This window comes from Bombyx mori, chromosome 21 (assembly GCF_030269925.1).
Source record: "Bombyx mori chromosome 21, ASM3026992v2".
NCBI lineage: Eukaryota > Metazoa > Arthropoda > Insecta > Lepidoptera > Bombycidae > Bombyx > Bombyx mori.
Window position 1 is genome coordinate 4,395,591 of NC_085127.1, and position 15,748 is coordinate 4,411,338.

The 15,748-nt window shown below is 36.6% G+C and overlaps 1 protein-coding gene and 1 long non-coding RNA gene across 4 annotated transcripts; one reads left to right on the forward strand and one right to left on the reverse strand.

Moving 5' to 3' along the window:
* Positions 1 to 107: 107 nt before the first annotated feature.
* LOC101742405 (uncharacterized) lies at positions 108 to 2,425 on the forward strand. 3 transcript variants are annotated; one of them, XR_009975918.1, is made up of 3 exons: positions 108 to 317; positions 847 to 1,543; positions 1,650 to 2,425. It is a non-coding gene; the product is annotated as an uncharacterized LOC101742405 (long non-coding RNA). The 3 variants fall into 3 exon arrangements; XR_001139903.4 differs by having other exon boundaries at positions 154 to 317; positions 847 to 1,035; XR_002431047.3 differs by having other exon boundaries at positions 139 to 317; positions 847 to 2,425.
* A 2-nt stretch (positions 2,426 to 2,427) lies between these two features.
* LOC101742552 (ubiquitin carboxyl-terminal hydrolase 3) lies at positions 2,428 to 14,021 on the reverse strand. The gene is made up of 10 exons (XM_004929549.5): positions 13,785 to 14,021; positions 12,559 to 12,703; positions 11,320 to 11,620; positions 10,575 to 10,925; positions 9,913 to 10,061; positions 9,635 to 9,752; positions 8,285 to 8,416; positions 7,271 to 7,413; positions 6,605 to 6,739; positions 2,428 to 6,179 (listed from the first exon to the last, which is right to left on the reverse strand). Exons 1-10 carry the CDS (start codon positions 13,870 to 13,872, stop codon positions 6,029 to 6,031), a joined length of 1,713 nt encoding a protein of 570 aa, XP_004929606.1. The 5' UTR covers positions 13,873 to 14,021; the 3' UTR covers positions 2,428 to 6,028.
* Positions 14,022 to 15,748: the final 1,727 nt, after the last annotated feature.

A 15,748-nucleotide genomic window follows, 5' to 3' on the forward strand; every position in this document is an offset into this window, starting at 1 on the left:
CTATTAAATTGTATACATTTTTTTATTGCTTAGATGAGTGGACGACCTCACAGCCCACCTGGTGTTAAGTGGTTACTGGAACAAGCTTACTTCGGTCAACGAACATATTATTATATGTACCTAATTTAAGAAAAAACACAAAATGAAACCTCTTTACGTATTGACAAAGCGATTGATGTTTCAATAAACGTTAATAATATAAAGTCGGTACAAATGGCAAATACACATATTTACATCTTGTGTTTATTTCACATAGTTTCATATGAACAGAATGGGATCGCGTTACAATATTAATCGGAACAGCAATATTTTTAATCGTAAGTGAATTTCACACCTGAACTTTAGCTTTAGCATTGCTCCTTTAATTAAAAAAAAAGTATAAAATTTAATGAGTCATCATAATTCTATCTTGCTGAGCGCACAGCGTTCTACCTACCACCCTTAAACTCAGCTCTTATTTCTATTCTTAATAATCAGCGGTAGAGGTCTGAGTTATAACGCAATGAATATATCCTGAAAGCTTATTTTTACTGCCGTCATTATAATCCTTGTGCAAACAGACTTAATTACTTCGTTCTCGTAGCGTCTCAGTCTTCACCTCTAACAAAGAGAACGCTACCAGTCAAATCTCGCGCTGACTCTTGCCTGTACCCACAGACAACACTCAGCAGTATTATTGCCTTTGAAGAAACATTCTAAATGGAACCAGTTTCTTCTTCGAAAATTACTAGAGACTACTTCGGCCCTACTTTTCCAAATAAGTGCCTTAGATAATGGTATCGAATGGTAACTAGTTTACCTATAGTTGTTAACTCACCTTTGCTTATGAATATATATTTTTTGTAGATATTAGTAATACTCCACGAGACTACATTGAATATACAGGAATACTAAATCGGTCGATTTGGACACAAGATGAAGTTAATACCATGGAAATTATAGAACTAGATTCGTCATGTAGCACGCTGACACCCAAATCACCAGACCCACAAACATCTTGGAATTATAACGTACGGAAGAAACACGATGTCAAGGGTAATCTTAATGTTACTAAGACACTAAATGACAGACCAGAATGTAGCTTCACAAAGGAATTTGGAATTAATGATTACAACAAACAAAATCGAAATAAATGTGACGAACGCACTAAAAATATTAGCCCTCTGAAAGAAAGAGTCGCGTTCAATCGCGAAATTAATTGTTTCACGATAGTCAATAGACACTTCGACTATTCTGACACCTCTTCGGAATATGAAGATCGTGACATCGAATTATTTGCTGCAAGCGGCGACATAAATCGTGAAACCGTAAATTGGAATCAAGATCATTATCAAAAAACTATGAACGCATTTAATACGAAAGATCATGAGAAAACTATCTGGATATATTCATACAAAAATAAAAATTTGCTATCTGATTATGAACCAATAAATTATTCGAACGAAACAAGTAGCTCTAGTTCTCGCGATTTTAATGTTAACGATTTGACTAAAAGTAGCAGCAGTACAGAAACATCTAGGCTGCCGTCACCAATTCCAACCACGTACGTTCCTAGACTGAATCTGACATTAGGCCAAACTCTCTCTACACTCACAGAGGTAACAGAACCCGTTAGACCCGAAATGTTAAACGTATGCAACTCTTTACAGAAACAATTTAACAGTTGGTTCCCTGATCAAGATACCGGCGATTCCGATGACAGTAATGAAAAATCTAGAAAATTGATTACTCAGATGGGTTTATCGCCACGATTTAACAAAAGAAGCCGTAGAAGATGTGCAGAATTCGTTGGTGACATAGAATTACGTTCTCACCCCAAAAAACAAGATAAACAAACTTCCACTACTGCGAATCCGAGCTTAGAAGTCCAAAAGCGTTTAGACGAGAAATTACACTTCAAGTCTATTTTTACGTCCTCAACAGCTAGCAGGGATGATAAGCTTGCAAAAATCCACGAAGAAATTGAACCTTTCAATGAAAGTACCACGTCTCATGAAGATTTCGGCACAAATGAAGCGCGAATCGAAAGAAAGCGTTTACGGAAACCGCATATAACTATGGAACGCACATTTACAAAGGACAAAATTACTGATCCAATCGAAAAGTTAGAATGCAACAACTGGATTATTGAAGAGAATGACAACAATAATTCCGCGATTACAGATTTTGTTTTAAGTAATATGGAAGAGGATAATCTCAACTGCGGTGTTAACATTGATAGTAAAGTGACTAAACAAGATATGCTATGGACGAGAAACGCGGCGGCATTACTTAGGCCCGCGCAATGGGGTGAATATTTAGCAATAACTGAAACACCATTAACGCCACAATTATCACTTAGTAACGTAGAAACAAAATCGTGCTTTACGCGTTTCATTAATTGGTTTAAATGCTGGAAATAAATAAATGTAAATAAAGAAAACAACATTTTTATTTTATTTTGGCGAATTTATTAAATTCAACACTAAATTCCGGTAATCGATGTTGCTTATACAAAACTAATCTGTATTTTTTTTTTCTATAAAGTTACTTCGGTTTTGATATAGACTACAATCACGAAACAAAAAACCGATTTTATTTACACAAGGTTCACCGTAACATTTCAACACACAATTCTCGTTTTCTCTTTGCGTAATACATTTTCGCGTTAAGAAAAAACCAATGGGAATGTAAGAGGCGTAATTAAGAATTCGAATCTTAAAAAGTAAGTCCAATTGAGAAACAAAACACGAGGTATACCTAAATTATTGTTAAATCCACGACCAGCAAAGCGACTACGAAACCGTCTTGCAGTAATAGCCTATCTAAAAAGTAGAATTTAATGTCAACTGTCAACGTCTTGAAGTTTGTTTGGCGTGTAGATAGTTTTGAATCTAAGGCATTTTTATCAATTCATCATTTATACTCGTAAGATGTAACTAACTTTTTTAAGTGTTATAACTCGCGTATATAAGTATATCAGTATGTAAGCTTAAGTATCTTATTATGATATTTAAAAAGTATATGTTGGTTTTTGTTTTTCTTTTGTAGATCAGAGAGGCTCGTATGAAATCCTGTGCTACCTAGGTACTAAATTTCGGTTCCATACTGCATTAGACCTTAATCTGTACAGAAAATTTGTGCCTTCATTTATATTAAAGTACTTTTTTCTGTAAAACACGTGAAATATATTTTTTTTAAACATTATTTTAACTTTGCCTGCTTAAAGCTTTTGTATTTTGCTATTAATTAACAAAATCTGCGAACAATGTTTGATTTGTACATTATTTTAAACGAAATCTATTCGAAAATTAATGAGGTACGACTTCATGATTATATTACGCAAGACAAGGTTACGCTCCGCTGTGACTATTATTGTCCGATAAACTTTAAATTCTAACTACTCGCGCGCCACCTACCATACTTTGATCGTACTATTTTATATAGCCTAAGTCTTAATCAGTTAATACATCGTGACAGTTCATCAAAATCCGTAAGTATTTTTTCAGTGAAATATCCAACCATCCACGCAGACGGTCGCATTAACAGTATTCGTAGGATATTATATTTTTAATAAGCATTTAGATTGGTTCACCAAATTCGAAAGAGTTTGTATTGAAAACCTTTTTGGCTAATTTAAAGAATCTCAACATAATATGCGATTATAATCCTTGCACAGTTTAATAACGCAATTAAAATTTGTCTAGATGTGAAACAGCAAAAGTATTTAATAAACGCGCGATTAATACGTCATTTAATGTCCGATTCGTAAGGAACTTCAAAATATATTAAATTATTAATGTTACTAATGAAAGGGAAGCTTGCATAACGACGCTTGAAAGGCAAACTTGACTAAGCGACAATAACTGCTTTGTACATAAATGATAGGCAATAACCATATTCGATGCGCAAAAAAAAAATTCTAGGTCTATTAAAATCATTTCAATTCTACAGCTAGATTCGTTAAAATATAATTTTTTTCAGGTATTTCAACTTCAAATTAGTCTACTGTAAAGTTCACGCATTGTCGCTTAGTCACGTTTGCCTTTCAAGCATAGATTATACACTTAATATATTCGAGACTTTCAAGCGTCGATATGCATAAACATGTCTTCGAAGCGGTACCGTGTGATGCCAATATACAACGCTATGCAGTCGACAGCTGTTATAAAAATACACCATTATATCTAAATAATTCAAAATATGCGCCGTCGATATTGACAGCATTCGTGTTTTATTATTTAGATAAAAAATCTCACTAGGATCTTATTAAAGTTCAGGTGAAAAACAAGCAGAGGTCAACGACTTTTTGAAATGAAATTTTGGGGGGTAAAAATGAAACTTTTGTGAGTAAAAAGTATATATTGAAGTGAAACTTCTTTAGAATCGTTAAATTTTTTGTTATTGTTTTCTTTTCAAAATTATCATGGGGGCTACAATATGAAAGATACTAAAAAGAAGCGATTTCGTTTTTTTTTGTTCTTCAATATTATTCAAAAATATTTTGGGGTAATAATTAAAAAACTTCCCCGACCGCTGGTGTAGGCAAAGGGTGCAGAAAAGTACGTCTTAAAAACAAACAGACCTTTGTTTTCGGCAACAAAATATAATATATATCCCATAACGAAACACGCACCGGTGTTACGCAACGTTTATTATTGTTTGAACACTCTTGGATAAATCGACCTTATTTTCGAACTGAAAATGTTATCGTTTATTTAAAACTAGCCTTCTCGATTTGGCCAGCGTGAGCCAAGTAAACACGCGAAAAATAACTTTTTTTTCATAACACCGCCATTATAGTCAAGCGTGATGTGCCAAAATATTGACGTATTGTTTAAATAAAACTTCTTCGTTTATCGATTGGTGAAAACAACATCAAAATCGGTGGCGAGATTAAGAAAGAAAGCGCGGAGAAAGCGACTCTGTTTTACTATGTAGAAATATCGTAAAGGATTCATTAAAAATTTCAATCTGTTAAAATACGAGATGTACATATACTGTGTAGAAATCACAAAAATAACAGTTCATGATTTATTATTACGAAGAAAAAAAAGCTGTAAATAAAACCAGGCGGGCAGATTAAACTGTCCCATCACATTACGTTATCTCATAATAACTGTCATAATTATACACAATAATAGCCTTTTAAATATTACATTCTTAATTAATTAGATCATAAGTTTACTTTAATCATAGGATCTAAAGTTTGACGGATGTTTTTGCTTGTTTGTTTGTTAAAAAAAAACATCATAGTCGTTGGTGGCTAGTCAACGTTGTGGCGAATCACACATTCCAAATTTGAATTCACAATCGAAAACACAACCTCATTTGCGATGAAATAAGAAACACGAAACTTATTTTGACCTATTGCGAATTAATAAAAAAGTAGAAAACATCTTGTTAAAAAAAGGCTGACATAATTTATTGTTTAGACTAAAAATATTTTATTACGTTACAAAAAATTATTTCGGATACTCATTTGCAAAAATCACTCCCAAAAACGAATGCGTGATGAGAATTACGATTTTATAAAATTTATAAACGTGTTTTGAGAATGAGGTTTTTAAAAAAAAATACTAGTCGATATATAGGCATAGAATAATGCATATTCACAATTCAGTAGATTTTAACAACAGCGAGCTTCATGGAGCCTTCCATGTATATATTATAATAAAAGTCAAAAGGACAGAGCCCAAGATACTTGCACACAGGACACGGGAGCATACATACATACCTAACAGCCATTTTATTTTATATATTTTAAGCTACTTGTAACGATCTTTGAGCGCGCTGTAAAAAATAAAAGTTGGCAACACTTGTATCATACAGTGTTTTTACAATCTTAATTATTACAGGGGCAATGACCTTTGAACATAGATTCCCAAACTTTTTTTTGTCTTGTCCCTTCTCTGTCACTCCATTCACTTAGAGTCAGCCATTTGTATCTCAGGTCCCGATTTTAATTACACCCTTCTTGATTACACCATTACAGACTAATCTGAGTGTACGAGGGTCAAAATTGTGAGTATTGAGGTCGGTATCGGTGTCACAGCGACAGTTCCCTGCGGATGTAGAAGAGTATGTAGGGCTTGCAGCTGGCGACGGCGTGCGAGTCCGCGGCGCGCACCGTGTGGTCGTTGAAGTGGAACCACTGCTCCTCGTTTATAGCGAACGCGGTGTAGTGACCAGACCCGGCCCTGGGGGATGTGCATAGGGACGTTATTAATTTTTATTATTAATTGGGTGAACATGCTCATGGCCCACCTCGCGTCAACTCGAGACACGAGGTAGATTGGTGGACGACCTCACAGCCCACCTGGTGTTAAGCAGTTTTCAGAGCCCATAGACAATCTACAACGTAAATTCCACCACCCACCTTGAGATATGAGTTCTAAAGTCTAAAGTATTTAGGTATATAAGCATTTCTTTAGCTACATTGAATATCACAAAATATAGCTTTGATGCTGATGGCGCCATGGTTACTGCGCTACTGTGGATTTCGCGACACTATTTTTTTTTACGAAATTACCTTCGCATATGTCGAAAGTACTTTCGTGAAACTGAGTTTGCAAGCATGCAAGACAATAAATTCGTAATGTAAATTCCGCATTGGGTACGGTACCCGGAGCCGTGGTGCACGATGACGGCGGCGAGGTCGTACAGCAGCGCGTCGTGCTCGGCGCGCCGCACGTCGCGCACGAAGCGGGACACGTCCAGCGCGCGCAGCGGGAACGAGATCGAAGTGTCCACCTTGGTCCTGAACAAAACAATGTTCCGTTAAAACAAACGCGACAAAAAGATAAGGCGTATTTACGATACCCGTGTGCTTTATGAACGTTCTCGATAGCGTAAAAGTTAACCCAATTTTGTATGCAGTTGGAACAGCGCCCCTAGCGGCAAACGTAGGCGAACGATCCCATTCCATACAAATACTGGTGGTAGGACCTCTTATGAGTCCGCACGGGTGGGTACCACCACCCCGCCCATTTCTGCAGTAAAGCAGTAATGCGTTTCGGTTTAAAGGGTGAGGCAGCCGTTGTAACTATATGAGACCTTAGAACTTGTATCTCAAGGTAGGTGGCGCATTTATATTGTAGATGTCTATGGGCTCCAGTAACCACTTAACACCAGGTGGACTATGAGCTCGTCCAACCATATAATAACTAAAAATATCATCATCACCATCATCAGCCTATAGCAGTCCACTGCTGGACATAGGCATCTCCAATTGCTCGCCACTGATTTTTTTTTAATGAAAAAATAAGAATAAAAAAATTCAATATTTTACCTGAAATAATTGTGCCACCGAAACCTTTTCAAATGTAGACACAAAACGTTCGGCAACCTCCGAATCCAGAACTGCTTAGTGGACTTCTGCTTACATTTGCAGCTGCTGCAGAAGTAACGCTCCGTGTCGGCCAACTCCTCGACCTTCACAGTATGAAACATTCACATTAAACAAATGTCGCCTTTTAGTCATTATTCTAAAAAAAAGATGTGTGGTGTCGTGGGACACCGGATAGGAACGAAGTTCCTTATTATAAAAATATTAATTTTAAGTTCTATTCGAGATATAAAGAAAATAAAACTGGAGGTTTCGCAACAACCCACGGTCATTCGGTAACGTGCGAACTTATTGTGGTACACTTCATTCACGGTTGTTTGCATAAGAGTTAGTGTATTGCGCAAACGAACGATTTGAGATCGTGATCAATGAATGATAAAAAAATGTTATTTTTTGTACGTTTTTACAAAGTTAAGTCGTACATTGTGTGCATTACTAATATAAATTTTACGTTACGGACGTTTTTTCCAGATTAGGGTACCCCTCCGCATCGTCCCATAAGGAACTTCGTTCCAAAACATTCCACGAGCTCCAGTGGACTCCAGTGATCACTCAAAGCCTTAAATAATCCATTGAGGAAGAACTGCTCGTTCAGTGAGCGAAGGACTCAAATGAACACCTCTTACAGCACATCTGCTTATAACTGATGGTTATATTATATATGAGTAAATGTTTTTTTTGCTTACATGGTTGGATGAGCTCACAGCTCACCTGGTGTTAAGTGGTTACTGGAGCCCATAGACATGTACAACGTAAATGCACCACCCACCTTGAAATATAAGTTCTAAGGTCTCAATATAGTTACAACGACTGCCCCGCCCTTCAAACCGAAACGCATTACTGTTCAGAAATAGGCGGGGTCGTGGTACCTACCCGCGCGGACTCACAAGAGGTCCTACCACCAGTAAGAATGAAGAATGAATGTTGGTCAATTTTAATGATATTACAGAACCCTACCTGTACAAAGCTGGCGAGACAATCCGAAAGAGCGACGGGCGTATCATTTCTTCCGACTTCTGGTAATTCCAGTGAGAGATCTAAGAAAGGGTCGTACTTCTTGCTTTCCGTGCCGCACGCCAAGCAACGAACCTGAAAACGCAATTGTTATCATACATTTTTATCTTCATTACTTGTAGTAGTACATTTTACATTCATTGTATTCAGCACAATATTGAAAATATGTCAACGAACAACACCTCAATTTTATTGTAAAAATACAGTAATCTAGCTTATTACAGTTACCCGCGACTTCGCCTGCGTTTTCAAGGAAATGTGTCAGTGTAGTTTCCCGTGAGAATGATATGTTTTTTTGGGAGAAAAATTTAAGTTTCCGAATTAAAACTGAGATTAAAAAAAAGACATCCGTTGCTTCGTTTGAATGTGAAAGCAGGACAAACAAACACACTTTCACATTTAAAATATTTTTCTTATATGTTTTGGATATGAAGAAACTGGGTACTCGGAGAACCAGAGTATAATTTTTTTTATAATGTTCAAGACATCCTCCATGTTAATAGTAGATAAAGTCGTGTAATTGTTTTATGTTTATTGTGAGGAGAATTACTCTCATAACATTATAAGTTACATTAGTTTTCGTTATCATATTTCATCCTATAGTCTTGTGTACTTAGCACAATTATCTTGATTAGTCGTGCGCACGTGGCATATGTTACAAGCCAGATTCTTTAATTGTTGTTCTTTATGTTCTTTATTGTGTAACTTTTTTTTAAGCCCACATTTTATATGTGAATTATGTGCCTAACACATTAAAAAAAAACCTGGGGAAATTGAATTCCCCGTATAAGCAAATTGTTGTGTATCATATATTTTTTTAAAAGCTTAAAATGTGAATTGTGTGCCTAATATACTTATAAAAAAAGCAAAATGGAATGTAGTATATCGTCGTGGTCAAACCAAAATCTGCTATGTGCATTTTTAGAGATTTTTACTTTCTGACCTTTTCATATAATTTACAGCCCTATCTACCGTATATAAAAAAAAAAACTGGTATGCGTCTATAGCTTTAATATTTATCTATAGCTTTCATTTGATATAGTTCTTAAAGATTCACTTCTTAAATAAAATTTTATACGAACATTTTTTTACTCTAAAGTTCTCGGTAGCTTAAAAGTTAACTTAAATTTGTATGGAGTTAGAACGTTTGCCTACGTTTGCCGCTAGGGGCGCTGTTCCAGCTGCATATAAATTTGTGTTAACTTTTACTCGTTAATTCAAAATAGAGTTTTCGCACATAGCAGATTTTGGTTTGACGGTGACGATATGCGAAACGAAGAGAACTACTAATACCTCGCTCTGCAATGTTCCCCCGAACACAGCGGTGACGATGGACGCCGACGGAGGCCGCGCCACGAACCCGGGCTCCGGCTTCTCGGGGGGCAGCAGTTGCAACAGCTCCGTGTGTAATCTGTATATTGATATGTGAAACAAAAACTTTTTTACGAAAATGGCACGGACGGAGGAGTATGAAATTTCCCAGACTTAAAGAGAATATAGAGAAGGAGTGCTAAATGTTAATATATTTTTTAAAAGAATAGGATTATTTCCTCTGATCTTTTTTTTATCACCTGTCTAGCATGTATCTGAGAAACTCATGTGCGTCCTGCTGCTGATAGCCCCTAAACCTCGGTACCACCTTCCAAATCACAAGGAACAAGCACTCCGGTGAAATAGCACCTTTCGAACCGCAACCACCAGTATTGAGATTTATCAACACCTGTAAGAAAGGATTGAAATGTTTTTATTTGATTCTCCATTAATGATATAAGTCTGCCATTATTATAAGCATCCTTATAGTATAGTATTTTCTTAGATTATTATGAATCATAATTAAAAGTTTTTTTTACAATTTAGTTACAGTTTAATCTCACATTTTTACTGTCATATCAAGGAAGAGGATCTAATGTCATATTAGGGGATTCTCTTACCGTAAAAATGAAAACCCAAGTCAAATAAACTGCCAGAACTAAAGATACTATTAGTTTGTTCTGTGTGAAATCATACGTAAATACTATAAATGTTTTTATAAAAATATTGACGTTAGTTACCAGAACAAATAACACTGACTTCACTGTTAAGGTTTTTTTTTAGTTTTTTATCTATATATATTTACTAACAATTTACACTATATATATACATTTTTAAATTATGTACTATAAAATCAATGTCACACTGTTTTGGTGGAAATTTGAGCATTCACATTCACTCAGCAGCTAAAAAATTATCTCACCTTACGGAGTTCTTCAGCCATTACAACATCATTCATCTCCTGTCGTGTATAACTCCTTGAATGATACACCTTCCTGCCATTTGCCTTCATCTCCAAAGAAGGTAATTGATTGAAATAACAACTAAATTCTTGTATATTGTTCAGACTCTGAAGAACTGCATTCATGAAACATGTGTTGCCTAAATTCTTTAATCCTACAACTTTTTTTTCTCTCTGAAGCTTTCCATTAGAAGGCGATCGTTTTTTATCTTTTCTGTTTATCTGTAATGAGTTTTCAGTTGAGCTACTGTCCTCGGAATGAGTTCTCTTCCTCGATCTTGGTCTAAGACTTCGTATAGATTCTTCAGTCCCCTAAAACAAGATATATGAGTAGTACTATATGTAAATCAATGGCTTAGAAAATAAAGTTGTTTCCTTAATGTTACATATGTCATCAACAGTTTAAGACGGTGTTCAAGAGAATTCATGACTAAGCCACTGTTCTACTATAAATATGAGTGACTATTGTCGCACAAAACATTCCCGACTCAAGCAGCCGAAAGAGGCAGAGCTGTCTGTTGTGATCGCTGTACACTTGGAATGTAATAAATGGAGTTCATTGGAAAAGTGAACCTTAATTAACTTGGAATGGATGGGAACTATGGAATGATAATGATCAAGAGAATGGTATGATAGATGACGACGTCATCATTTTACCAGCCTCTCCGTCATATATCTATATTAATATTTAGATTTAAAAAATTACCTTAATACATTTATCAAGTTTACTATCACAGTTTTCAATTTCTGTACTGTGAGGATCTAAAGAAGAGCTTGTTGGTTGCACTGCTATATCTCCTTCAATAACATTGAGCACTATATCATCTGGAGCAGTGACCAAACCAGGTATATTGGCATCACAGTCATCTTCATCTTGTCTGCTATCTTCCTGCTTTTCTCTACTGTTTTGTTTTTCATCATTTTGTTGCCTAATCCGTATAATACATTGCCTTATTTTATCTATATTGTTCTCAGTATCATTTATAATGTAATCATCACATTTGTAACTAAAACAAAATAATAGGTAAAGTTAAAACATTAATTACATAGCTTAGTCATGCATTCTTTCAATAATCTCACAACCTTGTAATACCAATTTGCACTCCCATTTCCTTGGCAGACCTACTTAACAACACATACTTTTAATACTTTACATTAAATACGTATACATTAAATATGTATTTATTTGTGTATGTATGTATATATATGTGATTGTGTATATATGTATGTATTTACTTTTTTTTTGTGTGTATGTATTTGTAAATTAACATAAATTTCATTGCACCTACCACTATTCACTCTGCACTGCCTTTGGTTGACTGGTAGAGAATGCCTTAGGCATTAAGTCCGCCAATGTAAATTTTACAAAAAGTGTATTCACAATGAATTATCAAAGCTTTATTAGCTCATTATTAGTATATTTATTGCATTTAGCATTTTATTCATGATAGATAATAGTAATCTAATAGCATAATATTCTCATGTTGGAATCATTTTTCTTCTTGGTAATATTTGATTATGTGGGGTTGGCACATTATATCTTCTTTTTCACTCAGGCTTATCATACGTCACATATTCACTCACACATCTCTCACATGTCCTCAATAAAGGAGGAAACTTGGATGGATTGTGTTAATAACAGAATTTTGGTTATTATATAACAGAATTTTGGTTATTATATAACAGAATTTTGGTTTATTGCTATTTTAGGTGATGTGTTATTGTGTTGCAGTCACGCATTAAGGAGTGTGTAGAAATTAAAGTAGTTTGGCAGCTAATGATTTATTGCGCACAGCAAGAACGACCAGCACTACCGACTGTACGTTACACACTGTCATAATACTGAATATGTGGTACAATGTAAATAAGCCCTTACACTATCTAAAATAATTGGTTTTTTAAGACCTATATTATTATTTAATCAGAATTAGTTCGATATACATACCAATATACAGAATAAGCATCACAGCTAATGCAAAGCTGGTGTCCGAGTGTGTCAGCATGGTTCTTCGCATGGCCATTTACATAACGACCACAGTTCACCACACCACAATGTAGGCAAAGCCAGTTCTGTTCTGGTACTGAACATTCTAAAATATAAATATCTTTTCTTATTCTTAAATTTTATTACAGTCCAAAAATTCAAAACAAATTAATTAGATGTGTTTATATTTTTAGTTTTCGCTATGAACTTTAGATATCAGTTTGTTCAATAAAAATTTTGGATAGTGAAATAATATTTGTATTTGCTGTTATTTACACTGTGGTTTACATTTTATAAATACGATTACTATTGCAACTCAGTACATATAAATTAAGATTAAGAGCTTTTAAGGGATAATTTGATTTTTGGATTTGTTTATTGTACTTCATCATATTGAACAAACTCATAGCCCACCTTGTGTTAATAGGTAACTAAGCCTATAGACATAGTGAGTTCCATCACAAACATTGAGAACTTAAGGTGTAGGTTACAATATATTGCTGGCAGGAAACTGGAATGCATTACTGTTTCATGACTGACATAGGCAGAACCACAACTCTAATAACCATATCATAAGTATGCAGACTCACAAAACGCCTCACTACCATAAATTATTTAATATGTATTCTTTTAATTTGTACATTTACATGATTTTAAATGTACAGGTTTTGAAAAAAAATTGAGACTAATTTAAACAGTGTTCATAAGGTGTTTTAATAAGTACATTAACTTATTTTTGAATCAAATTAGAAAAAATGGGGGTAACCTTGATTTATTTATTAAGAGAATAAAACAAATTAGTAATCTACTACATAAATATATCTATACTGTGCAATTTACTTAGTTACTGTACTTAGAAATTTATTAAAGCCATAAATTTTAAGCCTAAAGACTGCTGAATTGTTAGCGGTATGGTAGCGTCAGTTGTTGGAAGGCTTTTTTTTAATTCTTAATTATTCTTATTATATAGTTGTCATAATTAGTCAATAGTCAGTCACGGTCAGCCATGCCGCGCCCCCCTCCCTTTACCGACGAACAGCTGATTAATACAATATGTTAAACGCTATTGATTTTTTTAAACTAACTTCCCCTTTTCCATGATTAATAACATTAACTTTATCTGATGAACTACTATAATACACCGTATCCTTTAAAACGATTAAATTTCGCATTTCAGATAACTTTACCTGAACAACTGAAGTTCTTTGTGATTTTTGTGTCCTCGACTTTGATTTGTTCCAATTTGACGTTATCTAACAAATGTTCGCATTCCATTCTTCATAGTACAGAAAAATTAAGTGAAATATAAGTATTTAATCACGATGTAATTATTAGCTACATTCAAGGAAGAATACAAGGAGTTCCGTCTTCTTATAGGTGCCTATGTTGTACAGTATTGTATAATCTGTGGGAACGTTATGTTTGACATTTTGACATTAATTTGCAGTGTAGTGTTGCAGAAGGCTATTTCCCTATCTTCTATCAAAAAGTACTCTGTAAATTCTGGATTTAATTTGGAAGAAACGAGACTTTAATATTACTGTAATTATTATAAGCATTACTGTAGCTAGGATCTCGCAACAAGCTAGAAATCCGAAATTCAAAACCTCCTTCCCTGCAAAGCAAGATATCTTTTTTTTTCCTATCTAAGCTATTTCAGCGTAACCTTAACTAGTAGGTGAGCTCATGGGGCTCAAACCTGACGACGTTGCTAACACAAACCCTAGCAAGAGCCGTGCTTCGCAGAATCTACCACCGGATCGGAAACGCGACCCACTGAGAAGATCCGGCGAGAAACTCAGTGGGCTGTGTCTGAGGGTTAATTTACTCGTCGAACCCGTCGCGTCGCTTGCGACGAAGGGCTCGACGACTAAATTAACCCTAACGATGACCGTGAAGCTTTTTTTTTTTTTTTTTTTTTCCTACCTAAGCTGATAGCCCTAGCGGCTATTTCAGCGTAACCCTAACTTTAGTAGGTGAGCTCACGGGGCTCAAACCTGACGATGTTGCTAACACGAACCCTAGCAAGAGTCGTGCTTCGCAGAATCTACCACCGGATCGGAAACGCGACCCACTGAGAAGATCCGGCGAGAAACTCAGTGGGCTGTGTCTGAGAGTTAATTTACTCGTCGAGCCCTTCGTCGCAAGCGACGGGTTCGACGAGAACGGTGACCGGTGCTTGAAGTACCTAAAAGCACCGTTAGTGGATCGGGAGGATCCGAGATGACGTGTTTTGGGCGACGTCGACTGCTTTCCATTCTGTCCGCAGGATCGGGAATGTAGTTACCGGCGGCCACGATGAGAGGGTTCTCGTGTCGTGCCGCTTTATCGAAGTGGCGCATGGACGCCGACTGTAGATACTTACTGATGGACTCTAAGTCCAGGTCGTCATGGAGGTCGACGTTCCTGACGAACCACGGGGCTCCGACGGCTATCCTGCAAAAACGGGATTGAATAATTTGAAATGTTTTTAGGTGTATGCGGGCCGCGTGAGCGAACACTACACTTGCATAGGTCATGACGGGGCGTATGCAAGTTTTGTAGAGTGTCACCTTATTTCTAAGGGACATTTTACTTCGCCTACATATCATCGGGTAGAGACGTCCTAGAATGAAGGCGGCACGGTCGCGTACCGTCTTAATGTGGGGGCGGAATGTCATCCTACTGTCGAGGGTGACGCCTAAGTATTTGACCTTCGGGGCCCACGGTATGGGCTGGTCGAACATCGTGATTGGGCGAACGGCGGGGGCGGGGGTGTTGACGCGCCTAGTCGGGAGAGGGATGCTCAGCGTGGTGTTCGGAGGGCGACCCCTTTTGAAAAGCACCGCTGTGCTTTTCGTGGGGTTGATGTCGATGCGCCACTTCCGGAACCACTGTCCCATGGTGGTAGCTGCGGTCTGAAGTCGTCGATGAAGCAACGCCTTCTTCCTACACGAGTAGTAGATGGCGGTGTCATCGGCGAAGAGCGCCAGATGGGTCTCCGGAGACCGGGGTATATCATTGATATACAAACTGAATAGTAACGGGGAGAGGGCGGAGCCTTGCGGGACTCCGGCTGTGACGTGACGGGGCTGGGAACGCGTTCCCTCGACTCGATATCGGAACGAACGGTTCGACAAGTAGTCTCGTATGATGTGCACGAGCCTGTCTG